The sequence below is a fragment of the Felis catus genome, chromosome A3, assembly GCF_018350175.1.
Source record: "Felis catus isolate Fca126 chromosome A3, F.catus_Fca126_mat1.0, whole genome shotgun sequence".
NCBI lineage: Eukaryota > Metazoa > Chordata > Mammalia > Carnivora > Felidae > Felis > Felis catus.
In genome coordinates, this window is record NC_058370.1 from 73,489,617 (window position 1) to 73,515,212 (window position 25,596).

Genomic DNA, 25,596 nt, shown 5'->3' on the forward strand with positions numbered 1-25,596 from the left:
ACGTGCCCCTTGACCTCCATTTCTCCAGCAGTAGCGGTGCCCATCAGTCAGGGGCACTTAAAGTATCTGCCTCAACCAGGGCTAGTGGATCTATCTGCAGTGGGACACCCAGAGGCCTTGTGAAGCATGACAGCTGGTGACTGTAGACAGATACTCTTTCTTGCCAGGGAGGCCAATAAATGTAATGTGTGTTTCCATTTATCTGCACTTAAATAACACAGTTATTAGAAGGACACTCACATTATTTTAAACAAACTAACAATAACACCTAGTAGTACTTCTTTTTCTCTAAATGCTATTAACAATTTTTGGTATAAATAAAGAACAATGTTTAATTTCCAAAGAGAATAGCAAGATGTTGTGTGAAGTAGTGTTTAAAATGTCTTTATTTGATTAATCTCAAAATCTTTGGAAATGGTTTTCTGGTCTTAGAGTTTTTGCTGGGGATTTCAAATGGTGCAAATGACCCAATGATAATCTAAACACCTTCTTAGATTGCCAGACATGCCGTGAGGAAGGACACTAGTATGAAATTAGTGCGTCCTGTGTTGTCATCATAATCAGAGTGGTGAACAGCCTTCCATCCTAGGGCTCGCTGGTGTCTGAGAAACTGGTTTTGTTTTTACTTTGTCCTTGTGCTTAGGCTATGGAGCCTGGCTGACCATGCCTTGATTGCCCGCTGTAACATGGAGGAAGCAGTTCGCAGTGTGGCCTTCAGCCCGGATGGATCTCAGCTGGCCCTGGGCATGAAGGACGGCTCTTTCATTGTTCTCCGAGTCAGGCACGTGCTGCTAGGGAAAATGATATCAGAAATGCTCTTGTGTTAAACTAGTTCTCCTGGTCACAATGTATGCCTGGACTTTAGGAAAAATGCATTTATTCTTTCAAGTAGGAACATTCTAGATTCAGTCACCGGATCTGTAATTCCCAAATCCAAACACTCTGAAAATCCACCGTTCTTTGGCAACTTCTTTGACAGCACGTCTTGACCCAATGAACTGATCTGAGACTGTTTATTGCCTATTAATCTCCTAGTAGGAATAATTCTCTATAATGTGATTCACTACAAAAATATTAATGTTTTTAATACGGGGTGTTGCCCTAGCTCCTGTGGAGGGTATTACATAATATATTGTATATGAACCTTTCTAAAATCCACTGAATAATGAACTCCTAAGCTCATCTGGTCCCAAGGGGGTTTGGGCTTATAGGAAGCCAAGAAAAGAGAAAGAAATGAGAAAGCAGTCTCTAGCAGTGCCAGATTTTTAGAGGTGAGCTTGAGTCAAAATTTCTTCCACCTATAATGAAAAATAAAATGGGACATTTCATATTTATTAACATGCTATATTTACTGGACAAAAATTATGACCCACACTTGTAATTTCTCTAAATAACACTGGTTGTTTTTTATGGCTTCTACAATTTGTGATTACAGAAAGAAAATGCTGCTGTAAATTAGATACTGCATGTTTTGCACATAGAAAATTCTATATAGGTTTGAAAAATGATCTTGGCACTGTTTATTACACTAAATTCTCCTTACCAACCACACATAACTTAATGCTGGGTTGATGGGCAACGTTTTCTTTCTCTGCTTAGTGATGGTATGGAAAGATGGCCAGTTACCAGATTTTCTTTTCTTTTTGATGGATTTCCCAAGCCAAAACAAACAAAAATCCAAAAAACCTATTTGATGATATTAGAGTAAACATTATATTATATAATATATTGCTATTAATAAGTGATAGCTGGTGAGGGGGATTACCACATAGAAGCACATATTTGCCATCATGTATGCACTGATTGTGTTGGCAGTGGGTGAAGTCTTCGGTGCTGGCCTAGGAGACTGCTAGCCACAATTCTGTCTCATGGTGGCAGCTTTCAAATGCAGGCAGCATTTCTTACCAGAACCTGATCGGAAAGGATACAAAATATTCCAGTGACATGACGTATGCATTGTTGACCTTTCCTGGTAACAATTAAATAATGACATAAGAATTTAATATTTAAAAAGAAATTTTCCTCTTATGCTTTTTGGACTTGGTCTTTTTTGCAACAGTAAGCATCAAGCTTCACAGCCGCTGGTTACTTGATCTTAAAGTATAAAAAAGATGGTTGATGTTTATGCTACCCTTGGTGGACGTTTACCTTTCTCCAGGGCATGTTTTGAAAACAATTTTACAAACCCCAAATTTTTGAAGCACAAAGTTTTAGGGGAAAATAACAATTAAACATGAAAGCAAATATGCATTTCATTAAATTTTGTTTTGTTTTGTTTTTACTTTGGAAGCCCAGATAGTATTTAAAATGTTGGTTAATTTTGCCTAAATTGGCCAGAAACTAAGTAAATAGTTTTATATTTTTCCCCAAAAGTTATTCCTTTAATTCTTACACGTGTTCTCTCTCTTTTGAAACATTTTTTTCTCTGACATACAAATTTTAAAACATGGCTTGGGGTTCCTATTTCTAGATTTGCTGCTTATCACTTTTTATTGCTGGTTTTTATTCTTATAGAGATATGACAGAAGTGGTTCATATCAAAGATCGAAAAGAAGTCATTCATGAAATGAAATTTTCTCCAGATGGCTCTTACCTCGCGGTGGGATCCAATGATGGCCCAGTGGACGTGTATGCCGTTGCCCAGCGGTATAAGAAAATTGGAGAATGCAGCAAGTCGCTTAGTTTCATCACACACATTGACTGGTCTTTGGATAGCAAATACTTGCAGACCAATGACGGCGCGGGAGAACGCCTGTTCTACAAGATGCCATGTGAGTCACGCAGGCCCTGGATGGTGGTGAAAATCAAAACTTCGAACCAGAGTCAGCAAATGTATGAGAATGTCATCATGACCTCAGGGCAAGGAATGTTTTCAGAAACACGACCCCCCAAATCTCACACTCCCAAAGAAAAGATAACTAAATTGGAACACGTTAAAATTTTTAAAAATACTGCACAGTGAAAGAGATTATGAAAACATGAGGCGCAGACTGGAAGTAAATACTTGAAATGGTTATAATGGGCAAAAGATATATACTTAGAAATTAAAAGAATGCCTAAAGATAAGTGAAAGGAAAAATAGCCTAGAAAAATACTAAAAAAAACGCTAAATATTTGAGGATCACAGTCCTTATTTACTATGATGATTTTATTCCAAAATCTGTGCTTTTCATAATTGGAAGCCCTTAAGGCATTATTTGGTGAAATATGCTAATTAGGATTTAAAAAACACAATTTCTATTTGTGACCTCTGCTGTCTCTTTTAGAAGAGATTCATCAGACTTCGATAACATTCAGTAACATTTAGTTTGTAATACTAAAATGGTAGAAATAAAAGACAAGTTTCTGTATTGTAATCTGTGACTAATGATTTTTTAATGTAAGTGGAAAAGTATAATATTTAACATGAATCTTGTCCTCAAGTAATTATATTTCATCTTAAAATTCTTATTGAATAATTAATTTGTATGTAAAATAATATACACCATCTAATGTAACTTCAGCTTTTTAGAGTTCTCTGCCCTGTTAAATCATTAGCACACCATTACTAGGAACATATTTCTGTGCTTGAAATATTTCTTTGCTTGAAATTATTTCATATATATTTTCTGTATGTGAAAAATTAAGGAATACACATTTCTCACCTGCAGTAACAAAGTAAAATCCTCTTAGTGATAATATCACAATTTGCTATCTCATTCTCCCGTTAGTGAGCATTTAGGCTTATTTCCTGTTTCTTTGCTGGTACAGACCGTGCATCTCGAAATATCTTGGTACAGGTGGGATTTTCTCTTCCGAGTCACTTCCTTGGACGATATTCTCCAAAGGGGGAATGCTGGGTCAAGGACTATGTTCTGTCAACTCTCTCATTTTATGGTCATCTTAATGAATTTTTATGTCATGCTGTTCCAGTCCAGAATTTCAGCATACCAGTTTGGCAGTGCACCAGTAACGCATAAGAGCACCTACTCTCACAGATGATTCTTTATTTGAAAATATTTATTTTTGAAGAAGAAACTCTGAGGTGGTACACTAAATTGTCTTGATTTTAAATTTTAAAACTGTGTATGGCTGGACATTTTCCCAAGCATTTCTGTATCAGTGTGGTTCTGCCTTTGCATGCCTTCTGGGGACATCCCTCACCTGCTTTTGGTACAAGCCGGGAGTTGCCACACATTTGAGAACATATCGAGCACACTGTCAAGGCTATTTTCGCCAACCACTTACAGTTTTCATTGTCTAATGCTTTTAAATTTAAAATCCATTAACTTTTCATACTAATTTTTTGAGCCTAAATTTTAAAAAATCACTTCTATGGTTCCTTGAATTATGAAAGGTAGAAGTCCAGAATAAACTTCTTAGAAATCAGGCAAAATGTTGGTGACTAAATGTGATAACCTACGATTGCATAAAAGTCAATATGACTTTCAATAATCAAAGCATACGAGCTGTATAGTAGTTTCAGATATTACATTGAGTACAGTGATCATTTTCTTTCTTGTCTCTGTATCTGAGTTTTGATCATACACTTTCTTTAAACCCTGCTGGAAGAAGAAAAAAATCATAAATTTGGTAAAGAGATTAGAATCTACAGTTTCCTTGATGTATGGAAGTTTTTTTTTTTTTAAACCCTCCATATAGACCTCTATATGGAAAAGGAATAAAACAAATTAGAATATGCTTTTTATTTAAATGTAACATTATGGGGGCGCCTGGGTGGCTCAGTTGGTTAAGCGGCTGACTTCAGCTCAGGTCATGATCTCGCGGTCCCTGAGTTCAAGCCCCACGTCGGGCTCTGTGCTGACAGCTCGGAGCCTGGAGCCTGTTTTGGATTCTGTGTCTCCTTCTCTCTGACCCTCCCCCGTTCATGCTCTGTCTCTCTCTGTCTCAGAAATAAATAGACGTTAAAAAAATTTAAAAATAAATAAATAAATAAATGTAACATTATGTTGCCATGTATTGATTATTTTCAGCTGGGAAGCCTTTAACAAGTAAAGAAGAAATCAAAGGGATTCCCTGGGCTTCCTGGACATGTGTGAAAGGCCCCGAAGTGAGTGGAATTTGGCCTAAATACACCGATGTCACTGACATCAATTCGGTGGATGCAAATTACAACAGCTCAGTGCTGGTGTCTGGAGATGATTTTGGACTGGTTAAATTGTTTAAATTTCCTTGTCTCAAGAAAGGTAAGGCCAAAAGAGATATTTCATTGAATAAATATTTAATCTAGAAGGTGTACACAGTGTAAACCAGACTATTTGATATTCTAAAATTACTAATTTAAGGCAGAATTTGTTCGCAGTTATTACTAACCAGTTTGTAATTCATAAGCTTCATGTTTTACATTTTAACCAAATCATAGTTTGTTTTGTTTTTATGTATGTGAATAAATACTCATAATTTAAATCACATATTACATTAAAATATTGTAATTAAAATTCTCTTAGGCTTCACTGCTAATTGTGCTTATACATGGAAAGCAAAGCAAAGTCTTTTTAGATAAAATCTACAAGTGAATACTCTGGTGATAACACAATTCGTGGACTGCTTGTTGTAGTGCTTATTTTGCAAACCCAATTTACATAACTGGTGAAATTTTTGAGAGTGAAGATTGGTTCAAAAGAACTCTTCCTCCTCTCACATTTTGTTGTTTTGTCTTACTGTAGTTAAAATGTTGTCGCTTTAATTTTTGTTGCACCTTTAGACTTTGTGGAATGTGACTGAGTTAACCATGTAATGACCCTGTCTTCTTTTTCCTTAAAAAGTTTAGACAAAGCCCATACACAGGCTTTTCTGAGACTCCCCACTAGCACCCTGAAAATCAGATGTTTGGAAAGTAATCATCAGGGACGTGTTATTGCTTGAAAATTCATTCACTTGAACAATTTTTAAATTAAGAAAGGGAAGGGATGGAAAAATGTAATCAGAAAGTCATTTTCGGCTAACTGGCAGTTTTGAAGCACCAACAGTTATGGTAGAGAATTGAACATAAAACGCACAGCAAACCATCATTTACGCTTGACAGCATGGCCATCAGTTTAAAATGCTTGAGGCACAAAATTACCTCCCGTGCCTAATTCACACTCTCCTCTCCCTAACGGGCTTTTTGAGTAATAGGGTGTGTCCTGTTGGATTGAGTAATGTACTTGCAGAACGTGAGTTAGGCAACCGGTCTGGGAACTGAGAAGAAACATACATCCCTGAGGCCAGAAACAATACTGTTGGCCTCACATGTGAACACTAGGAAAGAAGGTAACTCACCCAGAATTGTTATTTCCTGCGTATTCCCAAGCCTTGTAGAGTGGACTTGGGTCTAGAAATGGAGATCCTGAATGTATTGATAAGAATGGGGAAAGGGGGGTGGGAGGCGATGAATAGTGCTGCCTGTCCAAACAAGACCCCCTGATGGGTAAACTGACCCTGAGGATGATGGAACCCAGGAGACACCTGCAGAGTAAGGGGAGGTTGACTGCTGAGTGATGGTATCATGGGAATAATAAAACCCACCTCAGCAATCTGTGGAATTATTCGTATTCTCATAGCAAATTTACTTGTTCTACTCTTCATGGCAAGTGGTTTCTAAATCTTGCAATTTGTCTCAGAGCCATTCAGGCTTTTGTGGCCTTTCTGTGCCAGAACTACTGGCAGGGAAGTTTCTAAAGGGGGATTGTTGAAGGGAATGGTGACAATTGGTGGCTCTTGTCTCCCTGTAGCCCAGGGTATCAGTGGTGGGTAGTCCCCCAACTTTTGAACCTGTAAACAGCCAAATATGAGAAGGGGCTAGTGACCATGAGAAGTGTAGAGACTGAGCAAATATTATAGTTCTCTGTGATTAAATCAAACTCTCAACCAAGTTCATTGACACATTTACAATTACTTGTGTATAGGATTCTGCTGCATAGTATTGAGACGTAAATTTCTGCAGTTAATGAAAATGACTACAATGGTTATTATTTTTACATGGTCAAACCAATTTTTCTCATTTCGTTTTGACAGTTTTCAAATCTTTTCATATAACTAGTATCAATCCTGATCATTTTCCCTGGTGTCGCTTAGACTACATTCTGTTTAACCATCATCGCACAGACACTTCCATGAGGTAAAAATCCAAAGCCTAGCTCATTGACATTTGCCGTGTCTTACCATCCCTTCTCCAAAGGAAGGCTCAAGGCTGAGGATCTCCTGTTTCACCTCTGTGCTGCTGCCCCATTAATCCTTCACACAAACGTGCACATGCGCGCACACACACACACACACACACACACACACACACACTTATACACATTCCTTGAAGAACTCCCAAGAAAAATGTCCTGGATGTTGTAAGACATGAGTTGCATAAGGTCTGGGCCTTGAAGGAAAAAAGCACTGGCCTCCAGTAGAGCTTGAACGAGCTTGAGGCAGTACAGAAACAGAAAGGTCAAGGTGGCCACAGCATGGTGAATGAGGGGAGCATTGTGTACTCAGAGTCTGCAGAGGGCAGTGGGGACTATGTCACAAAGGCCTTGTAGCCATTGTGAAAATTTTGGGTCTTTTAAGTGTGGTAGGAAACTACTGAAGATTTAAAATGGAGGAGTGACATGACCCATCTAAGTTGTTAAAAGACCACTTTGATAGCATGTGGGATGAATTAGGGAAGTGAAGGCTCGAAGTAGAGAGATTTTCACATAAGTCCAGGAGAGAGATTTTGTGGCTTGGACAAAGGTATTAGGAACAGATGTGAATACAGGTGCATGAGGTTAGGAAACAGTGTCAAGGTAGAGCTGAAAGTATTGCTGATGGATTTGGATGTGGGAATAGAGGCAAAGAGCCAAGGATGAGTTTCGGGCGTGAGCAGTGGGGGTGGATGATGACACCACTTATGAAGATGGGAAAATGAGCAAGGAAAAAGGTGTGTGTGTGTGTGTGTGTGTGTGTGTGTGTGTGTGTGAGAGAGAGAGAGAGAGAGAGAGACAGACAGACAGACAGACAGACAGACATGGGGATAAGAGAGAAGGGTAAGGGGCACCCCTTGGTCTGTGCTGTCCATGATAAGTTTGAGGCGCCTGTTAGATATCCAAGTAGACATGGCACACAGGCCATCTGCAGTCCAGGGAGAACTGAGAGCTGAAAAATGAATGTTCAGCAATTGAGGGCATATTGACAGTACGTAAAGCCATAGGAGAGAGGACCAGCAGAGAGGTAAGAGCCTTCCCTGTGGTTCAGAGAATAAAGAGAGGCCTTAAAAAGTGACACTGTCCTAAGGAAAGCCTGGGAAGAGATGGTGTGGTTTTCATGTATTCAATAAATATTTGTTACGTGCTATTCTAGAGGCTGGAGATACATCAGTGAGTAAAACAAGCACAAATCCCTGTCCTCATGGAGCTTTTGTTCTACTGAAGGGACACAGTCAATAAACAAAATGTAAACACATCTGGTGAGAAAGGCTATGAAGGAAACAAAAGCAAACAGTAGCAGGAGCGCTCAAATCGGGCAGCTTGGTGGTATATTTTAAATAGCATGGTCATTTTCACCTTCATATAACTTTATTTTTTTAAATATTTTTTAATGTTTATTTATTTTTGAGAGAGAGAGAGAGAGAGAGGGAGGGAGGGAGACGCAGAGAGAGGGAGACAAAGAATCCAAAGCAGGCTCCAGGCTCTGAGCTGTCAGCACAGAGCCTGACTCAGGGCTCGAACTCACAAGCTGTGAGATCATGACCTGAGCTGAAGTTGGACACTTTATCGACTGAGCCACCCAGGCGCCCCACCTTCATATAACTTTAAATCATTACCTCTCCAATGGGTATTTGAATTTTAAACATGTTTTAGTTGAACAGGTGGCTTTCTCCCCCATTAAAGAGGCTCCATTAGAGGGCCTGCAATAGGTAGAATGATTTCTGAAGGAGGATTGCCGGCCCCTGAAATCTCCTGTAGCCTTTGGAGTATGAGGCCTCCACACGATAGCATGGACCCTGCTTACTTCCCTGACTTCCTTCATGCTGCCGTGTACCAACTACATACTGGATACTTTACTGCAGTAGTTCAGCTACAACCATAAGTGCAAATAGCTTTTCTTCTGCATTCATGACCTTGGGGATGGTGTTTACTAAGTAAAGCAATCAGGGAACCAAATTTAATTCTTCCAGCTCTACATCCACATGACCCTGAACAGTAATTTGACTGTTTTTTTTCCCCACAGAATGATTCTCTGTTTCCCTATTGCAAAGGACCACCTGTCTTATCTTGTATTTAAATAAGAATGTGTAAGATAATCATGCTTAAGCATTTTAGTTGCAGAATCAGTGAAGCAGTAGGCATTATCTGGAAAAGGTTCAGATGTGTCTTCAGCTGCAGGACTTAAATTTTAAGGCCATTTTTAGCTTAATCCATAGTGGAATAATTGAGATAATTTTTGGAGGCTTTGCTTGTTAAGATATATAATACTGAAAATTATGTTTTCTAATGTATTTAAAAATTTCACTTTTCAGCATGAATCAGAATGTAATATTTTAATCAATGAATTGTATTTTTTGCATTACTAATCTCTTCAAAATATCTTTTCAGGAGCCAAATTTAGAAAGTATGTGGGCCATTCTGCACATGTCACAAATGTCCGCTGGTCCCATGATTTTCAGTGGGTATTGAGCACAGGAGGGGCTGACCACTCAGTTTTCCAGTGGAGATTTATTCCAGAAGGTGTCAGCAACGGTCTGCTGGAAACTGCACCCCAGGGTAAAACCAATTATAATTTTTCAAGCTTTTTTTTTTTTTTTGGCAATAAAAATTTCAAATAATGTTCTAACATCTCTCCTGGACATAAAGAGTTAAAGCAATTTTTGAAAAATTCATCCCTATAATAAAATTTAAAATTAAAAGTAAAAACAAAACTTTTGAGTTATATGTGAATTAGTTGGTTAATTTCCTTCAGAAGATTTTGTTTATACCAGATGCCAGTTGAAGATCAAAGGTTTACATGAAGAATTAGCCTTTGAGAATGTCAGGAACAAATCTACCTCAGCCTCCTTAGGACAACTATAACTGTGGTGGGTCTACTCAGGCTGCAGGGGGACAGAGGGACAGAGTGACCTTAGGAGTTGGCTCCAGAGTGAAGTTCAAAGAATGGTCCACAGTTGGGACTGAAGTCTTCCAGTTCACTGGATGTGTAGTCTTTTAATTTACTGTCATGCCAGCAGGAGTAATCAGGTAATAAAATTTGAAACCATGTGAGGAAATGTTTTCATTGGGACAGTTTCTGCAGGGGTTTTGACCCTGGCAATTACTGCCACTTGGTAGATGTGGCAAAGGCTAAGAACTAAGTGGTTAGATTTCCCTTTATTTCAGCCTTCATTTTGGTAAAACGTTCCCCTGGCCTTGCCTTTTCTTTCTCTCTCTCTCTCTGTTTCATTCTTTCTCTTTCTTTCTTTCTTTCTTTCTTTCTTTCTTTCTTTCTTTCTCTCTCTCTCTCTCTCTCTCTCTCTCTCTCTCTCTCTCTCTCTCTCTCTTTCTCTCTTTTTGGCCCTTTTCAAAGCAAGATTTAAAACACAAAGATTTGTTACAGAAGTGTGGCAATGAGTTCTGTCTGCTGGGGAGGGGTGGGGGAGAATTGCCCAGGTCTGTTAACGCTACTGTAAGGGGTGAGATGATGTGCTGAACTTAACCAAAAGATGGAAGGGATGGGGGGGGGGGAGACGTTTTAAGAACCTACATCAAAGGAAAACTAAGCTATATCGATTTTTTTAATTTACTTTGCTAGAAGAAAGAAAATATTTTAAATAAATGTATAAGCTATTTTGGGTCTCAGAACTTTTGCTTGTTTCTCACGGGTTGTGTTTCTGCAGAAGGTGGCACTGATTCCTACAGTGAAGAGTCTGATTCGGATTTATCTGATGTGCCAGAGTTGGACTCTGATATTGAGCAAGAAACTCAAATCAATTATGATCGCCAGGTCAGTAAGCAGAGGGCCTCCTAACAAATGCCTTACAGCCCAGAATGTCGATCTCACTGGATTTGGATGTTGCACTAAAAATGGCTGGTACCTGAGCAGAAGAGAATCCAGACAAGAATAAGGAAAATTACCTACTTCTTGTCTTTAAGCACATATTGAAAATAAGGCATTTACCCATTCACATTATTAAAAAAATTTTTTTTAGTGGAAAGTAGTACCAAATTTTTAAATTGAACCCATGACAGAGTTTTCTGCCTTTCGAGCGCCTAAAACTTAAAATATTTTTTTGCAGAAAAATGTGCAAGTAAGCTAAAGCATTCTTAATTTTCTTAGCAGATCTGAAAGCATATGTTTTCTGGGGTGCCTGGGTGGCTCAGTTGGTTAGGCATCCAACTCTTGGTTTTGGCCCAGGTCATAATCACATGGTTCATGAGTTCGAGCCCTATGTAGGGCTCTGTGCACTGACAGTGTGGAGCCTGCTTGGGATTCTCTCGCTCTCCCTCTTACTCTGCCCCTCCCTCATTCATGCACACACACTCTCTCTAAATATAAATAAATAAATAAATAAATAAATAAATAAATAAATAAATAAATAAATAATAAAATTTTAAAGCACGTTTTCTTTACAGAATTGGTAGCTTTAAAGCCATGGTAGTTTTCAAGATAACTAGCGTCCTGGTTTCTCTCTCAATTTCCATATACCGTTATCCATTTAATTGAAGTTAAAACCCAAATACATTACGTATGATCTCTCCAGTCCGAAATTATCGCTAGTAGAAAAGTTACACAATTTCAAAAAAATTGGGTCCTAGTTTTTTTAAAGTAGACATTTCATTTAGTGCTGAACAGTGAGTGTTAAAGAGAACATTCCTTCATAGGAATCTGGAGACATCTCACCTTTTTTATGGTTGGTAACTGAAGGTGTTCTATTTTCTTTCTTGTCATATCATGAAAGTATGTGAAGTAGACTCTGTCAGTGAACATGGAGTAAGATTTCCGGTTTCAGACATAGCAAATGTCACTGTTGCCCATGGAGACTTACCATATAGGCCTGTGGCAGCTGCTGTGTATTACCTGTCTCTACAGGGCCGGATCCTGCTCTGTATATACACCAAATCCAACCTCACAATAACCCTGAGATGTTAACTATTTTGCCCACGTCCACCTCACCCGTAGTATTGAGATAAGAATGAGGATCTGGGCTGCTCTCCAAAGCATACATTCTGCATATTGCTTGGCTTTGCCACTGCGTAAGCACTGAAACTTTCCAGATGATAATTATCACTCATTGATTTAGTGTTTGAAAAATTAGAGGCAGTCTGACTGATGGTTTGGGTCAACTTCGTGACTAAGTCAGCTTGACCATGTGTTGATACAATGAATTATGCAACAAAACTGAAGATGAGGATTGAAAAGAAATTATTAACATAGAAATATATACACAGTGAATAATGTTATGTCCTCATATCCAGGGGACATGGAATTTAAGCAAAGTGAACATAAAATTTAGGAAAAAAAGAAAAGCAATATCTTAGTTGGGATTTTTTTATGTAATGAAAGGTGTTAGTCAAAGAATGAAAAGACTTGACTATACTGAAATCCATGCCTAGGATTTATATATTCTCCCTGGTATCTTAGTTTCTGAAGCTTTCGTCTATATTACTTGATTTACATTATTTTTTTGTTCTTGAATTACTCCTGAGCAGAAAGTTTTATTCTAGTCTACAAATGAGAATCTTAGGTCCACAGAGTTTATGAGACTTGTTCCAATAACCTGTAGAAATGCCAAGACCAGAATTCAGTGCTCTTGAGGAGTTGATGAGCTGAAGAAAGCATCATGGACTCAGATGGATAATTAGCTTAAGATTTTACAAGCTTAATTCATTGTATCTGCAGTAGACAAAGCAATAATGAGGTATCTTCTGAATCCTTTTTTTTAAATTTTTTTATTAAATCTAACACAGACTTAATTATAATATATCATCTTTCTAGTTACATAGCTTTATCAAATGAAAAATTTCCCTATGAAGATGAGCAATTACTAAAAGATTGTACTTCATTTTGAATGTGTTAAATTGATATCTGTTGATAGTAGGGCATATATACATGGTAGCAAAACAGACTAATTTTTTTATCTACGTTTAAATTGTAGGAAATGTTCTCTGAATCAGCAGCACATTTTAGGTCCTAGGTTAGACCAAACTTTGCTCTAAATCTCAGAGTCTAATCTGTCAAGATGCATAAGATTATGACTGAAGATAATTCCAGAGAGTGATCACCATGATTCATGAGGTCTGTGTTTTGCAAATGAATCAAGAGATTTCTCACCTTAGAAAAAATTACAACAAAATATTTTATTGATTTTTATTGATGATTTTATCAAGTAATTTCCTTTCTTATTTACCAGAAAATTAATACCATATTTTCTGAATATGTATTATTTAAACTTAAAATCTTGAACCCCAGTGATTTAAAAGATATTTCAAGTTAGTTTTGTTCATTAGGAAGTAAAATGCAGTCTCATGTCTTAGGTATTCAGTTCGGTTTATCTTTTCAAAGAAGCCACTCTTGTTTGTCTTTTCTATTGTCTGTTTTCTATTGTCTATTTCATTTATTTCTAATGGTTTAAAAAAATTTTTTTTGATGTTTATTTATTTTTTGAGAGATAAGACAGGATGCAAGTTGGGGAGGGCCAGAGAGAGAGGGAGACACAGAATCTGAAGAGGCTCCAGGATCTGAGCTGTCAGCACAGAGCCCAATGCTGGGCTCAAACCCACAAGCCATGAATGAGATCATGACCTGAGCCAAAGTGGTCACTAAACTGACTGAGCCACCCGGGCACCCCTCTACTCTAATGTTTATTATTTCCTTCCTTCTGGTAACTTTGGGTTTAATGTATTCTTTTTCTTGTTCCTTGAGGTACATTGTTCCGTTGTTTATCAGAGAGTTTTTTTTTTCCTTAATGTATGTTTATATAGCTACACACTTTGCTCTTGGAACTGCTTTTGCTGTATCGTGTAAGTTTTGTTACATTGTTTCCATTTTCTTTTGTTTCAAGATATTTTCTATGTTTCTATGTTCTTCTTTGATCCACTGGTTGTTCAAAAGTGTGTGGTTTAATTTCCACATACTTAAGAATTTTCCAGCTTTCTTCCTGTTACTGATTTTACTTTCATACCACAGTGTCCAGAAAATATACTTGATATGATTTCTATATTTTTCAATTTATTGAGACATGTTTTGTGGCCTAACATATGAGGCATCCTGAGAAGAATGTGTATGTTGCTACTGAGACATGGAATGTTCTGGTTATGTCTGCTAGGTTACTTGGTCTGCAGTGTTCTTCATCTGCTGTTTCCTTATTGATTCTTAGCCTGGATCATCTATCCATTATTCAGAGTGACTCTTCCCGACTATTACACATTGATGTTTATTTCTCCTTTTAGTTCTGTTAGTATGTGCTTTATGTATTTAGGTGCTCTGATGTTGGGTGCATATTTAAAACTCTTATATCTTCTTGATGAATTTGACCCTTTTATCATTATATAATGACCTACTTTGTCTCTTGTGACCATTTTTAGCTTCTCATGTTCTCAAAAACTTGATTTCCTACAGTTAAAGACCTCCTGAGAATGCCAAGATATTAATAATTTTGAAACCTGAAGAGTCTCAACTAAATGTTTCTGCTATGCTTTAAGGTTTACAAAGAAGATCTACCTCAGCTAAAGCAACAAAGTAAAGAGAAAAACCATGCAGTGCCCTTCCTCAAAAGAGAAAAGGCTCCTGAGGACAGCTTGAAACTCCAGTTCATACACGGGTGGGTGCCTGTCACCAGCCTTATCAGCAGAGCAGTGGGGTCCTCTCTTCTTGGTGCTGACCCACTTCAGGCTGGCTCTTCTCTCCAGTGTGTACTTACCTGAACTTGATATTTTAACCATGATTATCTGTCCAGTATTCTTAGTTGATGTTCTCTGGCCATAACAGTGTGTGTATCTAGATGTTTCCTGCTTCAGTGACTTCCATGATGGGTATGTTTCTGTGGCCCATTGTTATCATGCTCCATTGTCTCTGCCACTGCTGCTCCCATTATCCCCATATCTCCTGTTCTATTTAGTTGGCTCCACTCTGACAGTATTTCCTTTAAACAATTTTGCTCACATATGGCCAAAATAATTTTGAATTTTGAAAATCATATCATACACAACCTATCACCCTTGAGGTTGACATCTAAAATTTTTTGGGGTGCCTGCGTGGCTCAGTTGGTTGACTGTCCCAACTCCAGCCCAGGTCATGATCTCACAGTTCATAAGTTTGAGCCCCACATTGGGTTCAGTGCTGACAGCTCAGAGCTTGCTTTGGATTCTGTGTCTCCCTCTTTGCCCCTTCCTGGCTCATGCTCTCTCTCTGTCTCTCTCCCCTTCAAAAATAAATAAACATTAAAAAATAAAAAAAATTTTTTTTCAACATAAGGTTAAATGATTGTGAAGAATATAACATCTAGTGTTTTATTAATACATCATTCATTTACGTGGATCAGTTGGAACCTAAATGTCATTGATATTTGTTTCTCACCATCATCAATTTTAAAAATACATGAGCTCATATTTCTGTTCCACTTCTCCCATAGAATATTACATGAATATTACACTAATGTAATATTTTTATGCTTGAAAGCCTTTTGTTGATCACCCTATCATACCTTCTGCGAGGGAAGAAATGTATATAAGTGCAGTTTAAATTTAATTCCCTGCAATCCTAAGTCTCTAACTCGTGTTATCTGGTATGGTACCCACTAGCCACTGAAAGCCACTGAGTGCTTGAAATGTGGCTAGTCTCAATGCACACGTGTTGTATGTGTAAAATGCACACTGGATTTCGAAGACTTAGCATGAAGAAAGAAAGAAAGAGATTTCATTAAATGTTTTCTATTGATTGCATGATAATATTTTAGACATAATGGGTTAAAAGTTCTTAACATTTTTCATCTGTTTGTCTTTATCTTTTTTTAATATGACAATAGAAAGTTTTCACTTACCCACATGGTTTGCATAATATTTCTATTGAACATTGCTGCTATGAGTGTTAATTTTTTTCTGGATTGAATTCTTGTTACAACTATTAGTATTACAAAGTTTATCAGACCAACATAAATATAGTACAGATTCTAATAAGTAGTTACTAAATGTAAAAAATTTTATTGGAAAAAAATTAAGATTGTTTTTCACTGAGTTCAGATATGCGTGTGTGTGTGTGTGTGTGTGTGTGTGTGTATTATTGCTAGATTGTGACAGTTTAGCATTGGTTCTATTCCCATTTTTCATTTTTTAATAGTTACAAGCACAGAGAGAGTTTATTTACATGAATAAGTAAAAGAGAATGGAAGCAACTTTATCATAGCAATGTTACTCAATTCTTTAATTTTTCTTGCAATACAGATCTATTTCATGATTTTGATACATCACACAATAATATAGTTTAATCTGCCACCTGTCAATTCAATCAAATCACTCTTCAATTTTGTTAAAAGCAAAGAATTGGAAATGACTTGACTTACAGAAGAATTTCATACCTAGTTGTTGGAATTATTCACTTTCAACATCCACACTTGAGTTTGTTTTGGTATCCCTGGATGGTTCAATGCCCCAGGGTAATACACCACAGTGAAAGTCCAGGTGGACAAGAGGAATGACTTTCTAACATGAGAGGAAGGTGATTGAGAAAGGGGAGGTGAGAAGGGAAACCTCCCCATTGTAGATGTGTTCTCAGACTGGTCAGTTTTAAGAAAGAGCACATACATACAGGGGCACCTGGGTGGCTCAGTCAGTTGAGCGTCCATCTTGGACTCAGGTCATGATCGCATGGTCTGTGAGTTTGAGCCCCGTGTAGGGCTATGTGCTGACAGCTCAGAGCCTGGAGCCTGCTTCAGATTCTGCGTTTCCCTCTCTCTCTGCCCCTCCCCACTATGCTCTGTCTCTCTCTCTCGCTCTGTCAAAAATAAATAAACATTAAAAAAAAAAAAAGAAAGAGCACATACAGTAGTTGAGGATCTAGAAACAAGTTCTGTTAAAATTATCAGCACACATTAGCCCTGTTAGAGAGTTGCCACATGTCCTCAGACGCCCTCACACCCGTGTTGAAGACGACTGTCCTAGGCAGCTATGGAGATCCCTGGGATTCTCCTTGTGCATGTCCATATCAACATGTTAGCTTTACCTCCTGACCTCTCCTGCTCTGTTCGTTCACTGTTCATTCAACTACCATGCATGTCTTGGACCTGTGCTTCAGTTACAGGGGCTACGACTGTAGAAACAATCTGTTCTACACGCAGACCGGAGAAGTGGTCTATCACATTGCTGCAGTTGCTGTTGTGTACAACAGGCAGCAACACTCCCAGAGGCTGTACCTGGGGCACGATGATGACATTCTCAGCCTGACCATCCATCCAGTGAAAGACTACGTGGCCACCGGGCAGGTGTGTAGTTCTCCTCTAGGATGGTGGTCTAGCCCAAGAGGATTTCATTTTGAGTCCACTTTACATACTAGTTCAAGAAATACTTGGTAGAAACAAACAAGAGGCAATAAGCTGAGGATTCAGTAAATGCTGCGTCATTTCATGATAGTAGAAGAATTAACCAGTACATTACACAGCACTGTTGGGAAGCCTCTGAGAGATTTCCTTCTGACATGAGATCCATAAATAGGATTAGCTAAAACTAAAGTAAGTTCCATGGATGCAGTCTTAATATATTTTCCTCATCACTGTATACCCAGTACTTCATATATCCTAGGTAACCAGTGAGTGTTTATTGAATGAACCATCTTTTAGTGCTAGTATAACATCTAGTGAATAGTTATTTTTATAAAACTTAAAGTCATGCATTTTGCCTAAATCATTATTTTATATTTTAACCGATATATTGGCTAACTTTGCTAGCCAGTGCATGTGTGTATACTTAATACACCACATTCTATACTGTATTGGTGTGAGGCAGACCATTGACAAACTAGTGCACCAGTAGCCATTCCGGGGGTAACTGGGGCTCCAGACACCAGTGAGGCAGTTGGCTGGATTCTGCCCAGTTATGTGCATTGTTTTATGTCCCATTTTCCCTTTTATAGTCACTACACCCAACAAGGTTCTTCTTTCCCTTACAATTAAGTGAGGAAAACCACTTTATTGAAATTTTGTTGTTGGGGATTAGTGTCAGAGAAGCTTGTATTCCCTCAAGGAGAATCCACCTTACCAACAGGTAGGCCATGAAACTGTCATTTCCTGGGAGGAAAAGCAGAGCCAGGCCTTCTTGGGATGAGTAAAATATTTGGGATGGTGAAAGAACTCTGAAGATATTGCTGTAACAACACACAGGTGACTTGCTTGACCAGGAAGTGGAATCTTATGCGGAGTTGGAAAGGCAGGAGAGAAAAATCTAGAACTCCTACAAAAAGCACAGTGGACATTTGACTTGCAGTTTTAAAGTACCTTGCCTGGGAGCCATGTATCAGGTTAGGCTGGGCTGGCCCCCAATTTGATGCCCAGAACAAGCCTCTTAGACTCTTTGTACCTCAGTTTTATCATCCTGAAAACAATGATTTCCAAGTGTCTTCCTGCTCCCCAAATGTGTGGATGTCTGGGCAGCACTTGACTCCAAGGAACTCTGAAAGTGATTCTAAGGCATCATTCTTGTTATGATTTATAAGTGGTTAATTACACTCATCCTATTATTTAAGGTTGGAAGAGATGCTGCTATTCATGTGTGGGACACACAAACTCTAAAATGTTTGTCACTATTGAAAGGACAACACCAGAGAGGAGTGTGTGCACTTGATTTTTCAGGTAAGCACCAGTTTTCTGCTGAAGTCACTGATGGTTCTGCTTTACTTAGGGCTGGGTTTTGTTTTGTTGTGTTTTGTTTTACAACCTCCTATTTAGTTGAGTTCTGTTTGTAATAAGGTAAGTAAGCCCTTTGTATGTTAGCTACCCATTCTTAGACTGGAAATCAGATATGTGAATACCTCACAAAAAAAATATGTGGCCTTTGGATTATATCAAAGGCCTTTCCCAGTCTTGTTCATTTCCTCTCTCCCAAGTCATTACCCAGAGCTCACACTGTGTTCTGCATTTGCTTGAGCAATTTGAAATCCAGAGCAGCTGTTGCTGTAGATAGTTTTAGTTGCAAACGTCTGGCATTGACTCAGAACATCAATTTCATCTCTCCAAAGAGGTGGGAGCACAGCACTTGCAATTTAAAATACAAAGAACTAGAGGGAGGGCTGCAAATTCTCTGCAAAAGGCCACTTGACAACACTCGTGTTTTGAAAATAAATTTCATATTTGAAAAATAGAACTGGATTTTCCATCTCTTTAATTTAGAATTTGAACACAGTGCTAGTAGAATACTAACTGATGAATGTAATTTTCTTTAGGGTGAGGCCGTTTCTTTAAGCTAGAAAGGAGAATAAGGGCCTGTTACAGAAGGTGTTTTTACCTAGAATTTTTAATCCCAATAGTAGAAGTTAGATCGGTAGAAAAAAAGTATAAACTTTTTACTGAAAACTGATACTGTAATTTCTTTATTTCTAAATCCCATTCAAATGTTTAATATGTGCAGTGTGTGTAATGGTAGTCATTAAATTCCATGACTCCACAACCGCATTCTCTTTCCTACATCCCTCACTCTCTACTCTCCTTGCTCAAGCCCAGATTCCCTCTCATCTCTGCCATATTGGTCTTTGATTCCATTCCCATGTTCTCTGGTCCATCCTGCCCAGTTCTGGAATCTTCTGGAAGCACAGTTACATTGCCCCCCTGTAGACTCATGTCAGTTGACTGACTCAGGGCCGAGCCCTTGGTTGGACATTCATGACCTTCCATGATCTGGCTTCAACCTTCCTTAGCAGTGTTTCTACCCACTTACCCATTCGTGTTCCTTTACATCTCCCTAAATGCAGGACTGTCCTTCTTTTTGCCCGTGTCCCTTTGTTCATGCTGCTGCCATGTGTCTGTTCAAGTTCTACCATCCTCTAAGACCAAGCTGAAAGTTTCTCCTACAGCCTTCCAGGGAGAAATAACCTTGTCCCTTCTTCTACATCTCTTAGCCCATTGTTGTCATTGCTCTCATGCTACCTGTTGGAGTCCATGTGGTACAGTAGCTGTCTGGGTCAATGTTTCTCATTCAATAAGCTACTTGGGCAGTAGAGCCCATGTCTCTCTTCCCCACTGCACATATTGTAGTGCTATGGACACAGAAGCTCTTCCAAAAATGTGAAGGCATGAATGGAGCTTTGCCTAATATACTTTGTCTTGCCTTTCACTATTACTACTGGTACTTCACATTGTAAACTGTGTTGGGGTGAAAATTAACTTTATTTTTTCACCTATAGCAACATGGAACGGTTTGGGGCAATATTTTTGTGACATGCACATCCTCACATACTGTAAACTGCTGTAGAAATCTGAATTGTTACATCATATTAGAAGTTGCTCAATACTCTCTGTGGTTATTGAACCAGTAAAACTTAAGGCTAAAGAGTTCCTACTCCACACTGGCAGGCATGTGAGGTCGAGAAAGCATGTGAATGCCGAGGAAGCGAGAACAGTGGGAAGCCCAGATAACACACCAAGTCACAGCAAATACAAAGTCCTAAACTTCCAGAAGTTTGATGGACATACAGTTTTAAACTGGAAGTGTCATACATCCTTGATAAAGCAGTAAAATCTAAAAGGAAATCATAATTTGAGTTCAAACATGGTTCTCTTCTAAGGATGTGAGTGAATTTCTTCTGCTTTTTTCCCTCAATAGCCAGACCTCCCTTTTCCTAAAATTAACTTTGCTAGCCAATACACATGTGTATACTTAATATAAAAATTGTATTAATAAATATACTCTGAAAAAGTAGTAAGACACCCATTAAAGTAGCAAAACTAAATAAAATAATAAAACCTAATTGTGCACTAAATTATGGAGAACCTAATATACAGTATTCATATTTTTGGCAACATTAAAAATTGACTCAGTAACTCCAGCAGACAATTTGACAGCATATAATAAAAGCTGTAATTCAAAATGGCAAGTATGTTGACTGTGTGTATTTCATACATATTTCTATGTATCAAGTTAAGTGAAAGAGAAAAATAGAACTCAAAATAGCATCTATTCACTGATTTCCACTGAAAATGTGTGTATGTAACTTAACATATAAACAGAGGGGCAGGAAATTTAGAATAATATAAATAGAATTTAATAATCATTAGAATCTTTTCTCTGTAAAATTAATTTCTTGGTTTTTACATTTAGATACATCAAAAGGTTACTTACATACCTTTTAGGGATGGCATTAGAGGATCAAAGACATTGAATACAGATACACTGGTACCCAGTAACTTGACCTCTGTATTTCCAGGAAGTTCTCTCTCTTCTGGACCTAGTAGTTTGTAGAGGGAAAGATCAAGAGAGTTAAGTGAACTTTGAAATCTTTCCCTCATAAGGTAGCCCCTCATACCAGTTGCCTGGGGAGAGAAACCAGATGTTTTAGAAAGAGGTTGAGAAGCTGATTCTGTCATTGCTTCTAATTCCCATTTTGGGCAAATAAAGGAATATTGTGATACAAAATATTCTCTGCATAAAAAGGATATTTCAGTCTCAACAATATAGTCTCTGTTGCGCAGATAACAATGACGGGGGGGGGGGAGGGGGAGCCATATTTCTTCAGCAATGATGCACTGAAAGCCCTATATCACCTTACCAACCAAGAATGGGAGATCCACAGAGTTTGGTGGTTTGGCTGTGGTAAAAGTCAAACCATGGCAGATCCTGAGCTAGAACCCACATCTCCTGGCCTCAGTGCAGGGAAAAGGCCACTAAGCCTGGGGTTGTGAGCTGGCAGAAGCTGTGCCTAGAGCCCTCCCCGCTGAGTCCTCTTGTCTGCTGCTGCCTTGTGCTCCACCAGGGCTAGTGTGAACTCTTAGCATGAGAGTCCTACCTGGAGCACTCAGTGTCACCGACTCCACCCAAAGGCACGTGTCTCCACCTGCCCCACCCCCATTCGCCAGTGTAAAGGTGGAATGGACAGGTGGTACAGAGAGGCTTCCACATGAACATCCCCCAGTGAAAAGAGAGTCTTGTCCTAGAACAACCTCAGATCACACATGTATGTGAAGTGGAACAGGAGCAGCTCTACCTTTCTTTTGAAAAGTGATAGAAAAGTGAGTAGTCAAAACAGGAGATTATTAAGATTTCCCTACTTAACCATGTGAACAGGGCACCAACATTGGTCATTACCTAGCTGGTGGCACCATCTGTGTACTCTGGACCCCATATCCAGCCATCTCTTATAAGCCAGCTCGTTTGAGGAGGTTCTGTGGAGACCTGATAGTACATTTGCCCCTTATTAGAAAAAGAAATTATCATGGAAATACAAAACAGGCAAATGATGTGAAAAATAGACAACAAATAAGCAATTATACATTGGGGTTTAGATTAATCTATACTTGCCACTGTTCCACAGCAAATGCAAAGACATTTTTAATGAAAAGCATTTCTTACAATATAATCCGTAACTGTCTGTGAACAGGAATGAATGAATTTGCATTATCTCACTTAATTGAGTGACTCCTTAGCTTTGTGAACGTATTAGCATTGTCTAGGGAAAATGGGCCCATTTTTGTTTTTGTGCTTACAAGATAGAAGGTGCTTCCATATGAATAGAAAACAGAGTAGAAACAGAAAGGTTCAGCCACATAAATCTTTTTTAGTTTAATATTATCCTCATATTTTTTAAAATCTTCACTGAATAATACTGATTTCCCCAAGGACACCTCTAAGACTAACTGGATTTCACTGTGTTCAATTCTGAAAATCTATGCATTTTTTATGAGCCCTGAATGCAAGGACCAACTTGTAATTGGGTAGAAATTCTCTCTTTCTAATATGCCCTTTACTATTGACATTAAGTACCTTAGAATTATTTCTGGACTTTGTCACTATCTATAATTAATACATACTGTGACTGAAAAGATTTAAAAGGACATTACTTCGACTCTAAAAACATGGCAAAAAAAAAAACCCAAAACCTCCAACTGGTCAAGGAACAATGGATTTTCAAAGCTAAAGCCAAGTCTCTTTGGGGGGAGGGTTGGGGTGTGAAAACTGGGAAAAAATAAAAATGTAGCCAATTCTATTTCCAAAGCAGGCAGAAATAGCCTCCACCTGCAGAATTTTAGAAAAGGTCACTATCTTAAAGAAGAGGTGTGATTGTAGAGGCGCCCCTGGATTTGTGCTATTTCTTTGTTTCTCCTCATAGTCACAGACTGGGGTAGAAAGCTGTATAATTGTGAAGACGAGCTGATGGGGCCTTGCAGAAATTCCAATAAAAAGCCAAAAAAATTAATGTACCCTGAGAACTTCTTTAAAAGACATAAAACTTGAACTGCCATTTTAAATGTGTGGATGCTTGCCATCTAAGGACATATTAATAGAGCTACACAGGTTACAAAGGAAAACACAAAAGGTAGACTTAATAAATGGAAAAAAGACACTGAATACCAGTGCCATGTTTTTTTAAAGAACTGATCATTAAAACACTTAAAATTTGTATAGCTAGATAACATAGCACATTTCTTTCCCTTCATCGCATCCGTACACACATTCTATCTTTATCTCCCTCGTCATCCTCAGTGTCACCAATCTCCTCCACGCTCATTGGGAACTAGCTTAGTGGGAGGATCACAGAGGAAATGTGATATGATTACTATAAGCCTTAGCAGAGCTTATAATCTAAAAACAGAGAGAGGAAGCTCCAATCTGTCAATCAAATCACAAAAATACAGAAGCATGCTAATACAGAAGCACAACCAGGCCATCCCAAAAGGTATGGAAAGAGTGAGTAATATTGGTAATGAATAGGAAGCCATTACCAGTCCCCTCTCCCAAACGTATAGAAAAGAGGCCTTGAGGACACCAGGGTGACTCAGTTGGTTAAGGGTCCAACTCTTGAGCTCAGTCAGGTCTTGATCTCAGGGTAATGAATTTGACCCCCAACTCTGTTAAAAAAAAAAAAAAAAAAAAGAAGAAGAAGAAGAAAAAAGAAACCTCACACAATTTAAAGCCTGATAACGGTTCAGCGTAAGGACATATCATTCATTGTGATTCAGAAGACACATTTGTTTATAGTAATCACCTGATGATCATTTAGGACTTGTGGAAAGCATGAAATGTCTCTTCTAATACTGAGCCTAGTAGCTTGAAATGGTTCATGTAACTTTCAAATCCTTGCCTCATACTTACCAGCAGTCCAGGATTGAGGAGGATCTGTTAGTGAAGCCAGGCTCTTCCTTCCTCTGACTCTGCTCCTTCCTCTGGAGAAGGAGCAGACCATGGTTCCCGGTAGCTTGGGGAATAGTGTCTGGCCCCAGTAAGGGCACTCACAGTTTGGGCATTGGTTAGCATTTGGGGAGCGTTGCCAGATGTAGCAAATAGAAATACAGGAAGTCAAATAAATTTTAATACAAAGTATGTCTCAGGCCATATAAGTGTAAATACATAATTTAAATATTACATGGACCTACAATAAGAAATTACTCATTACTTATCTGAAATTACAGTTTAAGTAGGCTTCCTTTATTTTACTTGGCAACTCTAATGTGGCATTGACCCCAGACTTGGAAATAGTTGATCACATACTTGTGTTTCTTTATCCTCTCATATTGTGGGTCCTCGGTAGACCAGGAAGACACTCTGTTCAACTGATACGTGTTGAGTCTGGTCACCTATATCCTAACCAGCATGAAGCTAGGGTAGAATCGCTGACTCCATATACTCCTCCTATGAATCTGGCTTGTGAGGAGGCAGCAAAGGAAAGACTGACTGCACGGCTTCTTTGGTCTTGAAGGGAAAAAGCAAGTTAACAATTTTGGTTTTCAAATTTAATTGTACATACAAAGTATTTTTTTAAGTTTTTTTTTTTCTTGGAAAACAACCGAAGTGTCTACATTATAGTAACCATTGGCAATCTTATAAATAATATTTAATACTAAGGGAAAATGTTCACTATATAACAATTGAAAAAAGATCAGAAAATAGGATGTTCATTATCATCCTGGTTTTGTTTTTCAAAAGCACATTTATGTAGAGAAAATGACAGGAAATACACCAAAGGTAGGCCTGTAAATTGAGGTGATTTATAAATTTCCTTTATCTATATTTTCTAAGTGTCCTATAACAAGCCTACTACATTTAAAATAGGGAAACAAAGAGGTTAGGATTTTTTAATTATAAAATCATCTTGTGAAAGAATTTTTGAGATTAAATTTATTTTCTACAAATGCTCTTATCTTGGAGGTTTAAATAGAACCCAGTTTTTTTAAGCTGAAAATATAGTCACAAAGCCAAATGGTTCTTTGAATAAATGTCATGAGATTTGTCATAAAATAGACAAGGTTTTTGAGATATAACTGAGAGGCTTCTCCCGGCTCTGTGTCTGACACTGGAATGTTAGATCAGTGATTTAATTCATCAACCAGTTGTTGTACATTAAGAAGCTCAGCTATCACTGTTACACATTTCATTCAGTGAGGTCCCTTCAGCATACGATACTTCTAATGTATTGGAGCCTAAATAATATTCTTAAGATCAATTTTGTATTCATCATTACAGTGAATGAAATGTTTTGGTG

At 38.2% G+C, this 25,596-nt stretch overlaps 1 protein-coding gene across 12 annotated transcripts in view; it reads left to right on the top strand.

The window, feature by feature from the left end:
* The window catches only part of EML6 (EMAP like 6), a 313,172-nt gene that overhangs the window by 198,924 nt on the left and 88,652 nt on the right, over nt 1-25,596 (top strand). For all 12 annotated transcript variants that reach the window (XM_045054220.1, XM_019827205.3, XM_019827201.3 and 9 more), the window contains 8 exons: nt 644-781; nt 2,515-2,771; nt 4,974-5,186; nt 9,546-9,713; nt 10,820-10,926; nt 14,625-14,743; nt 17,212-17,398; nt 18,655-18,760. In XM_045054220.1, the coding sequence (XP_044910155.1) occupies nt 644-781; nt 2,515-2,771; nt 4,974-5,186; nt 9,546-9,713; nt 10,820-10,926; nt 14,625-14,743; nt 17,212-17,398; nt 18,655-18,760 (1,295 nt within the window). The remainder of the gene's footprint in view (nt 1-643; nt 782-2,514; nt 2,772-4,973; nt 5,187-9,545; nt 9,714-10,819; nt 10,927-14,624; nt 14,744-17,211; nt 17,399-18,654; nt 18,761-25,596) is intronic.